The 12,670-nt window shown below is 36.2% G+C and overlaps 1 protein-coding gene across 1 annotated transcript in view; it reads right to left on the minus strand.

The window, feature by feature from the left end:
• Positions 1 to 8,260: 8,260 nt before the first annotated feature.
• LOC126095668 (feline leukemia virus subgroup C receptor-related protein 2-like) overlaps positions 8,261 to 12,670 on the minus strand; it is a 241,436-nt gene continuing 237,026 nt past the window's right edge. The window contains exon 5 of the mRNA XM_049910424.1: positions 8,261 to 8,709. Within this exon, the coding sequence (XP_049766381.1) occupies positions 8,418 to 8,709 (292 nt within the window). The 3' untranslated portion in view covers positions 8,261 to 8,417. The remainder of the gene's footprint in view (positions 8,710 to 12,670) is intronic.

Genomic DNA, 12,670 nt, shown 5'->3' on the forward strand with positions numbered 1-12,670 from the left:
CACTATGTTAATCATGGTCTTCAACAGTTCCTCTTCCTGAGTAAAAAAGGCAAAGTTAAGTACTGCCAAATGAAAAGTAAAAAAATATCTTTATGGATTTGATATTACATGATCACTGGCAGTGATTGTTTAAATGAATACTTTAGCCAATTTGTGGAAAGAGAAAGAAGAAAAAGAGAGTAATTTGATTAGATAAACAATGTGCAGTGGCACCTCACATACACTTTCATACAGTTTGTGTTTCACAAAACCTTACCTTTTTTAACATAGACTTTTCAAGAAAACGTGCAAACAGCATCTAGTCTAGGTTTGTCACATGTAGGCATATAAAAATGTGTATGCAGTTATTACATATCAACAAGCACAAATAGTTTCATCAAAGTAAAAGAAAGAATATATTGGTAAAATAATTGCAGAGAGAGAGAGAGAGAGAGAGACAGCACAGCACAACCTCTCAGAACATAAATTGCCAGAAAATCGTATGTGCTATAAATATCTACCTAAAAGGCCATTGTAATCAGTGATAAAATAAGTAAAACAAGATATTAAATAAAAGTAACATAATTCCGTGTATACATTCCTAATTATTTGTTTTTAAGGATGCATAAACCTATTTCAGATTTCTCTTCCAGTTTCTCAGAGTTTTGAGGTACATATGCACAGCGAAACTATGGCCTAAAAGCTCCATGCTATGAATGAAAGAATAGAAAGTAATTTCCCTCATATTTGCATTATTTGAATACAGGTGCAGAGTCAGAATTTCCTCAAATAACAGTATAACAACACCATATAGAGGTAGCACATAAAACCACTATATGTATTCAGCTATTTAACATTCAGTATAAAATAATAAACAGATAATTAGAATACACCATCAACAACAAGACAAAACTGTAAGGAAGAATATGAATTTAGTTAAATGGTGCCTTGTTTTAAAAACTAAAATCTAGTACTGTCATATTGATACTACAGTTAAACAACAAAGGTCGCATCACAGAAAATAATATCAGTACTGTGTTTAGGATGAAGATTAATGTGTTAACAGTTTGTTTCTAAGCTATGGATGTGTTTAGCAATACAAGCACTTGACATTTGGGTTTTGGAACTGTTGTTCATGTCAAGAAGCATCTAAACCTCTGGAAACTGTTTTGAATGCAAAGGTGTACAATTTTAATTTCTGTTTACCTGTGCAAGTACTTAAAAGTATTATGCACTTTCAGAGAAAATGATAGGTACACATTTCTAATGTACAGAAGGGCAAAGTGTTGAATATTGTTTGGGAAACGCTATTATATTACGTGATTACATTTATTTCTATATTCTATTAGACTATGATAATTGTGATGGGACCCAAAAGGATTCAGCTAACAAGTAATACTTTGTCCAAACATATACTAGCACATTACTATATCGTACTACTTAACTATCAGTATTTTTCATCTAGGATGCTTTTATTGTCATTGTTAAGCATAATCCACCTTTCAGAAATTTTCCAATAAATTACGGTATAATTACCATATTTATTTACAAGAATTAGGTGTCAACAAATGATACAGTTTTAAAATCTATAAGACTTACACAGTGCCAAATCAAAGGTTAGTGCTGACGAAGAGAAAATAGACTCTCTCATTTCCTTAAACTTTAGGTTTAAAGTGTTTCATAAATTAAAATAACACATGTAAGATTTTTTATGTAGATACAATTGTATATCACCTAAATTTTTTTATGAGAATTTTTTACCCCCTTTTCATTCTCATTCCAGTAGACACTTACTTTTCAACTGAGTGAATCTGAAACGATTGTTTCATTTATTATTTTCACATGTTTCTAATGAGATATTACATTGATTTTTTAATATTTTATGGTGTGTGTGTGTGTGTGTGTGTGTGTGTGTGTGTGTGTGTGTGTGTGTGTGTGTGTTGTTTGTGATAGCTGTTTCAGATTTGTGGTGATCCAAAGTTCAATGTGAAATTCTGCACTAATTATTTAACAAGAGGGTATGCCATGGTTTTTGTATTTTTTACGTTTATTTTTTCATAGTGTTAATTTCTTAAATTTGCTGTAAGTACTTAGAATATTTTAGTTGGCATAAGATTCTGTATGTGGCTGTTGCAATCTAATGGGTAGAGTACTAGGTTCAATCCTGGATAGGGATGAGGACCTTTCTTCATTCCATTTCCTCTAGGATGACCCCCTGTCCATTCACCCTGCTATCAAATACCGGAGTCTTTCTCGGGAGTAAAAGGTGGCCTGAGTGATGGGTGACCCTTCCCTCCTAGAGCTGTGCCAGAAAAAGAGTGGACTCTCCCTGCAGTCAGGCAAATAGCCTGGGCAGAGGTTTTGTCACAAACTTTTTAAGATTTTGTAGATTTCAGGGGAGTTCTTTATTACCCTCTCATTACCTTTCAATCTTTATGTCCCAGATGTTCTTAGCCATCAAACAATTTCTAAGGCAGTAGCCTTGTCTTATGTATACCTTATCTAGGCTTTGCGTAGTCACTCTTTTACAGCACTGTATTCTAATCAAACACAGTACATACAGTAACTACATTACATATTGTACACCCATTTTTCAAAAATTTCACAAATGAATGATAATGTATTTATATTGTCAGCATATCACAGGATACCAACACATCAGTTCACCAACAGTCGAAGAAGCTAAAAAATTTTCTCACAAATTTCTAATCATTCCCATTTCCTTTCCATAGGGGGTCAACAATATGGATTAAATAAGCAATGGGTATGAATCTGTACAAGGTTATGTACATAATCACACATTTCATGACAAGAAAAATGTGGAGAAAACCAAGCACAATCCTACTCCTAATAATGCATTTTGTATGCAAAGAACATTTTTTTAAAAAAAGAAAAGCAGTTAGTGCCATCTAAAAAGTCTCGTTCTAGAAAAAATTTCTGCAGAAAGAATACTGTGTTGATGAAAAAATAGATAGATTTGACTGCTATCCCTGTGGAGTAACGTAGTTATCTTCTTCATAGTTTTATATTGAAGCAGCTTAAAAAACATTGAAAAGTGCTCAAAACATTTACTGAAACTATTGAAAGTGTCCATTCTCAAAGGGAATAAATTGCAACATTAGAGGAAAACATGACTCCCATTTTGCTTGGAAAAATGTGGGGAAATGCTGACAGTACATTGCAACAGTACAATCTCATAAGGTTGGAAAATAAATAGTATGTTGAAGTTGGTAAAAGGGCATAACTGATAAAAACAAATCTGAATACAATCTGTGAGTAGAAATAAAAACTTTACAAATGAAGTATAAATGAGGGGGGTCAGAATAAAAATGCATAGAATTTGGCTGTTACCACTGTCAACTTCTCCTTCTATATCCCCCCCTCTCTCTCTCTCTCTCTCTCTCTCTCTCTCTCTCTCTCTCTCTCTCTCTCTCTGCCTATGTCTTTGTGTCTGTCTCTACAGTATAAACAGTAGTTCTTAAAAATACAAATTTTGGAACACAAAGTTTGGTATTATGGTTGCAACAGTACTGAAGTATTGCATAATAGCAATGGTTGGTGCTTGATAGAGCATATATAATATTTTGTTGAAATTTGGTGACTTCTGCCAATTTACAAGTCAAAGTCTCAGACACAAAGAAATAATACTTGGATAGTATTGGTATGCGTTATAGCCATGAAAAAGTTAGCAGGTAGTCTATTAGGAGCTGCATTTTCTCCATTATATTCCATATAGCAGACAGTGTGTGAAGCAAATATACTTTGCTTGTGTTCCATAACCAACAATTGAACAAATGGTAACCTTTGGTCAGAACAAGGGTGACTGAAATGTTGTTATGGTCCCTGTTGTGTTGCACATAAATTCTGTAAATGACTCACTAGCAGAGATAGCAATCATTTACCAGACAGTAAAATTAGTTCAATAGTTTCTGATAAAAATTTGGACAAAGAAGTAAATGGTAAGATAGTATATTTGAAAAGGTTTTGTACGTAATGCGCTTTATGTTGAAGGGATTTAGGCCATACAATTTGGCAGAATCAGCAACTGTTTCTAAGAAAAAGAAAAAAAAACAGTGTATACATTATCCATAAATAATTAACAAGTCAGTTGCATTAGATTTCAGAAAAAAGTAAGTTTCTCACTACGATAAAAGCTGGTAGGTCTTATATTGTATGAGGGGGAGGTTAAATCAAAAACCTGCATGTGCAGGTCTCTGTTGGAGTTTTGGAATTGACAGAATATAGTGCTGGCCAAAATTAATCAGATATTTCTAGTATATAGACTGGAAGTCAGGAGCAAGCTGTAGATTTCAGGTCAGGAATGAGCACATGACACCTTGCTGCCAAGCAAGTTATTTTCAGAATCTTCTCAAAATGCCTACATCGATGAATTGAGTAGGTGGCCGCCTCTTATGACAACTCATAATGTGGAATGTTCAGCTCATCAATTTTCTGTCCTGAGCCAAAACAATGAATGTATACTAAAACTGTAAAAACAGTGGAGACTGCAGCATACCATGCAGGTCAAGGGGCATATAACACACAGCAAATGTTGCTTGGTAGGGCATGGTAATGCTTACAGACAACTCAGCACATGACAAATTTTCTGCTGACATTATGCTGGGATATGGTTTTCCATCAATCCTGTAGTTCACATCTTGCTCGCAAATAGACTTCTGCATTTTTCATCTACCTGAAAAGATTAGGAACAGTCAACAGTTTCCTATAGGGACAGGAAAGTTTGTATGGCATACCCTGGGTCCAATTGCAGTCAGCAGAAGTCTATGACACAGAAATACAAATACTGATCCCACAGTATCAAAAATGTCACTATTCTTTAGATGAATGTGTTGAGATATGTCTACAGTTGCCGCCATATTCCAATAAATTTTTCCACATAAATATGTTTTGCTTTTGTTTAAAGTTCTGGGGATGCACACTTTCTGGATGATCTTAAAACTACTACTGAGAAAAAAAATAGTACTTTGTAGTGTCATGATGATAAAAACCACATTTTAACTGACAATGTCAAGCCTAATGTAATTTGAAAACAAATTTAAGAGCCATAAAAATATATTACTTGTTCATCAGTTGTTAACATTGGTTATGATATAGGCTTACTTCCAGGACTGATACATATAAAGAATAAATAGTGAAAATGTACTACAAAATAGTTTTATATTGTCCAAACAAATTCTTATGGTTTAACGCCATACAATATACTTATACATGCACAGCTCTAGTTAAGACACAATGGCATTACTATTCTATAAATATAAGCTTAAGTCTTTCTAGCAAGTGACCATACCACAATCACATCTTATTGTCAAAGACATGTGTACACCTATGATAAAATGTGTTCACTTAATGCATTATATACAAAATCATTCTTGTGGTGATGTAGATGATGCAGTGGCAACAGAATAAACAATTCAGTTTGCACTGGGACACACTGTATAAAAGGAAGGGCCAGTAATTGCTGTAGGGGTACAATACTGAACACACTGATCTAAACTGACGAGCTTACAGGAATAATTATTCATAATTTGCACTCTTTCAATACAAGATTTTAGTGAAATCAATGTTTGACATCTAAAAAGAAAAATTTGGAACAATTCTTTGTATTTCATGTAAGTAATTCATGCTCACTCTTATTAGTGCCTGAAAGCCTGTGTGCTGTTTTAAAAATAAAATTCAAACTGTGAATCCCAGCTTCAGTTAATAGCTTCCAAATTTGAACATTTGATCCTTTACTTCATTTTTGTTTAGCTCAAATACACTGGTATTTGCAAGAGAACATTCTTATAAAAGGATATTATTTGATGGTTGATGATACAACTTTATTTTAATGTGATTCATGATTTTATTTCAGAGGGCACATAAATGTGAATAGTGTTCCAATAGATTATTTGGGAAACAAAAAGGACTAGCTGTTAAAATATTTACATGGTGTTTATGTGAACTCTATCTTTTAATTAGCCCTTCAAGGAAAATAGAGCCAATAGGCCTTGTGAAAAATTATTGTAGGAATCTCTTCTCAAGATGAACATGTCACTGGTACTTAACCACGTACGGCCTGAAAGATCTAACAGACAAGGCAGCAGACATTTTATGTTCCATGAATCATCTGTTCTGATGTTTGGAGAACATCACAAATGAGATTCTCTTACATTCAGGCTCATTTGTAAATCAGTAATACTGGTATCATAGGATATAAGCCATATGGAATACAAAACTGCCAAATTGCAACTACAACTGTGATTCGAAATCAACCTTGAAACAGTACTTTCTGTGTGTCATGCCAGAAGTGGATATTTTGCTGTAGAAACTTGTTTTACTTCACATACTAGACTCAGACCTTCAACTAGACACCACTGTAGCAAAATATTTGTAAAGGATTTAGCAAAATAGTTGCAAAGGATTGAAAACAACACTGCTGACTAATACAAAGAATTACTCATTTAACAACATAAGACATGACACTGTTTCATAAATAAAAAGAACAATCACTGAAAATTACACTCTAAGCCATCTTTTAATAAGCAACAATTCTAATACCTATGGAGGCAGTCTTGGCCTATTTCAAACACTTATTTTAGTAAACTTAACAATAACTTAGTGCTGCAATGGAAATGACACAGAAAAGAGTGAGGAGAAACAGGGCAGTGAATTATAGTATAAACCTCGGACACATGATTATGTGTATTTCAATGATACATTATAACGCTCAGTAGCTTTTGATCTTCACACCACGTTTTCACTTGCTTATGACAAAAGTAAGAGTTAATAATTGTGATAACATAGTCAGATGTATTTCATTAACCTGCCAATGAAATTAACATCATACAGTATAATAAGTTAATGGTGTCAACAAGTAACAAGTGGACTATTTACATACATAAAAACGAATCTTAAATATTCTAGGTGGATGTCAGCTTTTTGGCACAATATCTATTGTATCTTTCTATCCTCCTCCACAAGGCAGCATAACATTTCTTGAACCATTCTTGGGTCATGACAATCATTAGTCCTACATAGAGAAAGAGGAAAGCATCATTAACTATACAAGAGCATAGGAGCTTTACAGTTCCAGCATATTTAATAGACTACAGAATTATCTGAAGATAAACTGCTTCCTGTTTTTATCATGGGTATTTTGATTCAAGTTACAAAAGTTTTCTTGATATATTGTGGTTATAGTTCAGTCAGCCACTGTTTGATAAGCAACTGCTCTACGTCCTTCCCATAACACAGCCAACATTTGTTCATAATAACACTGATTTGGTTTAAATTGTATACATCCAATTTGCACCTTGAAGCAGTGGTAGCAGATGAGGATTGCATTAAGTAAGATAGTCACCACAAGTGACTTATTATATGGTGCCACCCCCCTCCCTTCCCCTCCCCTCCCGATCCCCTCCCCTCCCCTCCCCTTCTCCATCATATAGTTTCACCTGAGGTTGGTTGTACTAATAATTGTGATACACGCTATAATATAGATCTTGCAGTTGGATGTTGCTCTCATCTTGGTGTGCCAAGCCGTGGCTTCTCACTGTTTCCTTAAACTGACCCTGTGCAAATGGTAACAGAAAATATAGTATTACAGAGACATTTTATGTTGTTTGTATCTTTACTGTGAGTATATCACAGGAAACTGGTAAGAATTGATATTTAATGTCCCATCGAGAGTAACACATTCTTGTGTCTATGACACTGAGTGGCAACAAAAATGCTGCTAGGCAATGCATCATTTCAGACACCGAGTACATAACAATCTATTCCATTTTGGATTGAGAAATAAGTGGGCTTGCAATTTGAATATCAGTTTGCACTTAATGAGTACCTTATTAGTCCATTCATAATTATTATGATCAGTAGTAGTTTGTTTCAGCAAACAGTGTCAACTTTGGCCAACAAACATTTTCATCATACAATACACTCGATTTTATGAATTACACATTCTTAAGTGTTTTGATAATATCATACTTAATTCCTCAATTTCCGTTGCATTTAATGGTGTTTGTGTGTATGGTAAGAGAAGTAGGAGTGAAGGGTAAGTGAAATAAAGCATATAAACTTTCTAATCAGCCCAAAGTTTTTAAACGATACTGCAGACTTGTCACCCTTTTGTTCTAGTTTTTAAACAATTAATTTCATTCTTCTGCAGAAATCTGTAACATTCAGTGTAATAGGCTCATGACGACGCAGAATTGGAGGTATTTTGCTTACATTCTAGTGATATTTCATAGCCTCCATACTGTAGTTCAGCAAGAAAAGTATACTTGTTCGGAATGTTCAGACAGCTGCAGTTAGACATCCAGTCTAGTTATATATCACTGGGTAGAGCACAGTACTTCATTACCAAGTCAGGGAATCCCCTGTGTGCTGCAGGCAGAGCCCAGGTTGCTGGTGCAGGGCTGCCAACTGTGGTGCACCTATCAGGCAGGCAATGGCACTGGCTGCAGGTGCTGTCGCTGTGCACTCTGGCGGCGCAGGTCGGCGCGGATGACTGCGGTGATGACAGTGCCGACCACCAGCGTGATGCAAAGCGCACCGTTGGCCCACATGTCACCTGCAAGCTCGAACAGCCACGCGTAGAAGAGCGTGAAGGCGATGCCAAATACTTGCACCGACGCATTGAGCATGCCGGCGGAGGTGCCCTCGGGCTCGGGGTACGTCAGCTCTGCTGCTAGTTCGAAGCCGACGGGTAGGTAGCCCGTCATGAAGAACCTGTACACATGGGTGCACAGTACCACTCCCATTAGTATTTAAAATTTCACTGTTCAGGATGTTAGAGATACTACATGAGATACATGTTGATATAACTTCCATATAAGCTGCAGTCTCTATCTATATCTATATGCTGGAAACAACTGTAAAGTGTTCACAACTGTGAAGTGTGTCCAGAATGAACTTTCACTGCAGCAGAGTGTCTTTTGATTTGAAACTTCCTGCCAGATAAAAACTGTGTGCTACATAATGGAAGATTCATTCAGGAAACAATCTCTAGGCCATGGCTAACCATTTCCCCACCATAACCTTTCTTCCAGGAGTGCTACTCCCACAAGGTGTGCAGGAGCACTTCTGTGAAGATTGGAAGGTAAGAGAAGAGGTGCTGGTGGTAGCAAAGCTGTGAGGACATTCCGTAAGTCATGCTTAGATAGCTCAGTTGATAGAGCACTTTCCCACCGATGGTAAAGTACCTAGATCTGAGTTCAGGCCCAGCACACAGTTTTAATAATGTGCCAGGAAGTTGCAGCCTTTAAGTCCATGGCAGACAGTACTTGCCAATGTACATCATATTAAGGTCGCTTCTGGTTCCCTTTGCATATGGAGCTCAGGAAGAATTAATGGTCAAATGGGTCTGTGCATGCTTTAATTAGACTAAATAAAGACAATATCAGATATAGTGAAGGAAGAGACTGGTGGACCCTGAGATGAAGAGGAGCACATAGCATTAAGAGTAAAAGGTACAGAAGCAACAGACATCTGCAGTGTTGCTGAACCTTTCAATAGGTTTGTGGGGCAGCGGGTGGAAAATTTATATTATATATCTTCTATTGTTTGTTTGCCGTTCTCAACACAGGCTCTCTAACTACAATGTTGGCAACCAGAAAGTGATTAGCAAAAATGCGATGCCTGAAATTAAAGTTCACTGTGCCCACTCTGATGGAGAAAAAAATTAATTAATTATTGAAGTTCATTATTATTAGGATTTAGGATGATGTCTGGAATTCATAGATAATGCAGTTTACTATAGCAATTTTCTCTATATTCTGAAAACAACAAAGTGTAAAATTCCAGACAAATGATTACCCATGTCAGCTATTGTACTACCAGAGCTGTTCAGAGTCTATTGTGTGGATCCCATTATCCCTAGATAATGAAACTGTTCAATAATTGTTATCGATGTAAATGTTCAAAGTGAATGGTCCCCAAAACTTGATGTTAATACTCATCAAACGCCACGCTAGTAATGGCAGAAAGTCTATCCTGCGGCGACACGTGAAAATACAACATACGCTAACTGAGACTAAATCACTGGAGTCATTCCATAATTAACACTTTACCCCAATGTGAACTCATTGTTAAGTGCATTCCAAGTCACGTAATATGGCATCCAAGGCTGTTCCTGGCAACAGCACGAACGCGACGCGGCTTCCGACATGGAGTGCGTGCTGATATGAATCTAGAAGAGAACTGGGGCCTTACTCTAGCTCACACGCTCCTATCTATATAGCCACGGTGCGGACTGCCGAAGACACAGCTGACAACATTTTCCTTACTGTCTAGCTGCTGGGCTAGCAAAACGCCACTTCAAATTACTAAATAATTAATTGCTTCATTCCCTAAAGGCCAATGAAGCTCCCGATATAATTTTGCAATGTAAATATGCTTAATTTTATTTATTTTTTGACAGATTCCACATCCAGAAGTGCAATATCTGTTCTTATTTTGTAAATATTTATTGTGTATTCTTGTTTTCTGACATGTTCTACATCCCACAGGATCTCCTCACTTCGGATGAGTACACCTAATTTACACTTGTCTGCCGTCCCTATGGATGTGCTACGTTGAGGATTCTACTGTATAAGGTGTAAATGATAACTATTTACAATGCACCACAGTGGTGTGGAGAAAGTCGAGACAAACAGTTTTATACAGGGCACTTGTCATCTATGCTTGTATGTTGGAAAGAACATTGCATCGAACTATACAGGCACTGTAAAATAAAGACACTGTCCTAGAAAAAAATGAATAGGACCTTTACTGCAGCAAACTGAATGCAGAGTGAAAATCTCATTCTGGAAACTGAATGTAGTGTACTTTTATACTGGGATACATTTTCGCTAGAGGTTTGAATTACTGAGAAAAGAAAGAAGCTCAAATGTGGTACTCAAATACATCATCCTCACTCACTCCCCAATAGTCACAATGTTGTTCACGTCACTTCCTTTTAGCACTACTGACAAAAATTAGCAACTACATGAATTATTTACCATATTTGATCCTTTTTAGTCCTGATTGTTACGCCACCGGCTTAGTAGTGCACTTATATAATTATGAAATGACGTTTGCATGAATTTCACCTCATAATTTTGTGAATTTTAAAAACATAAATAAAATTAACAGTTAAATCGTTTTGATTGTTTGGAGTTCTTACTACGGAACTACTGTGCTTGTAAAAGGTAGTTTCATATCGAGCAATGAACGTACTTAGCTTTTGCATAAGGTTTATGAATGTCTTTTTTCTTTCATTACCCTCACAGCGATGTTTAATTTAATGATTTTAATGAAATAGCTGACAGCCAGTGGCATAATAGTCCACTCAATGAAGACTGGACAGGGTCGTATGTGGTAAATAATTTGCGTAGTTGCAAATTTTTGTACAGCGGCAGGAAGTATAGAACCTCATACTTAGTTTTCTTTTTCTATCTTCTGTGTGCTATGTTTAAAATTTGTGTCAAGAGACAGAAGACCAAAGAGTCCACTAGTGATATTTAACTTACTATAATAAACTCTCTTTTAAATAAAGGAAGGCGCAGTCTTCACTTTTTTCTGCGAGCAGGTAGGAGAAACCTCCCACTTTCGTGCTATTTTTCTTGATCCAGCTACATAGTGTAAGAATCAATAGCTTAGTCTTTCATTAAGGAATAGTATACTGAATTCATCGAACATTTATTTGGCCAGTTTGTATCAAAGACAGACGCTCCATGTCTGTTAAAGCTATGTAAGTATCAGCTTTTCATGTACAGATGTTACATGAAGAAGATGAAAAATTTCAGACGTGTGACTTATTCACCATTGGTGTAACATGAAATGCTAATTTATCATATCATTTTCTTTTATTGTGCACCAATTAACCTGCAGTCTCTTAGAAACGACATTTAATTAACCATTCAGCATAACTTGATTCACTGATTGTGTTATGAATATGTTGCTGTTGTTGTCTTCAGTCCTGAGACTGGTTTGATGCAGCTCTCCATGCTACTCTATCCTGTACAAGCTTCTTCATCTCCCAGTACCTACTGCAACCTACATCCTTCTGAATCTGCTTAGTGTATTCATCTCTTGATCTCCCTCTACAATTTTTACCCTCCACGCTGCCCTCCAATGCTAAATTTGTGATCCCTTGATGCCTCAGAACATGCCCTACCAACCGGTCCCTCCTTCTTGTCAAGTTGTGCCACAAACTCCTCTTCTCCCCAGTTCTATTCAATACTTCATCATTAGTTATATGATCTACCCACCTAATCTTCAGCATTCTTCTGTAGCACCACATTTTGAAAGCTTCTGTTCTCTTCTTGTCCAAACTATTTATCATCCATGTTACACTTCCATACATGGCTACACTCCATACAATCAGAAACGACTTCCTGACACTTAAATCTATCCTCGATGTTAACAAATTTCTCTTCTTCAGAAACGATTTCCTTGCCATTCCCAGTCTACATTTTATATCCTCTCTACATCAACCATCATCAGTTATTTTACTCCCTAAATAGTAAAACTCCTTTATTGCTTTAAGTGTCTCATTTCCTAATCTAATTCCCTCAGCATCACCCGATTTAATTTGACTACATTCCATTATCGTCGTTTTGCTTTTGTTGATGTTCATCTTATATCCTCCTTTCAAGACACTGTCCATTCCATTCAACTGCTGTTCCAAGTCCTTTACTGTTTCTGATAG

The sequence above is a fragment of the Schistocerca cancellata genome, chromosome 8, assembly GCF_023864275.1.
Source record: "Schistocerca cancellata isolate TAMUIC-IGC-003103 chromosome 8, iqSchCanc2.1, whole genome shotgun sequence".
Taxonomy (NCBI): Eukaryota; Metazoa; Arthropoda; class Insecta; order Orthoptera; family Acrididae; genus Schistocerca; species Schistocerca cancellata.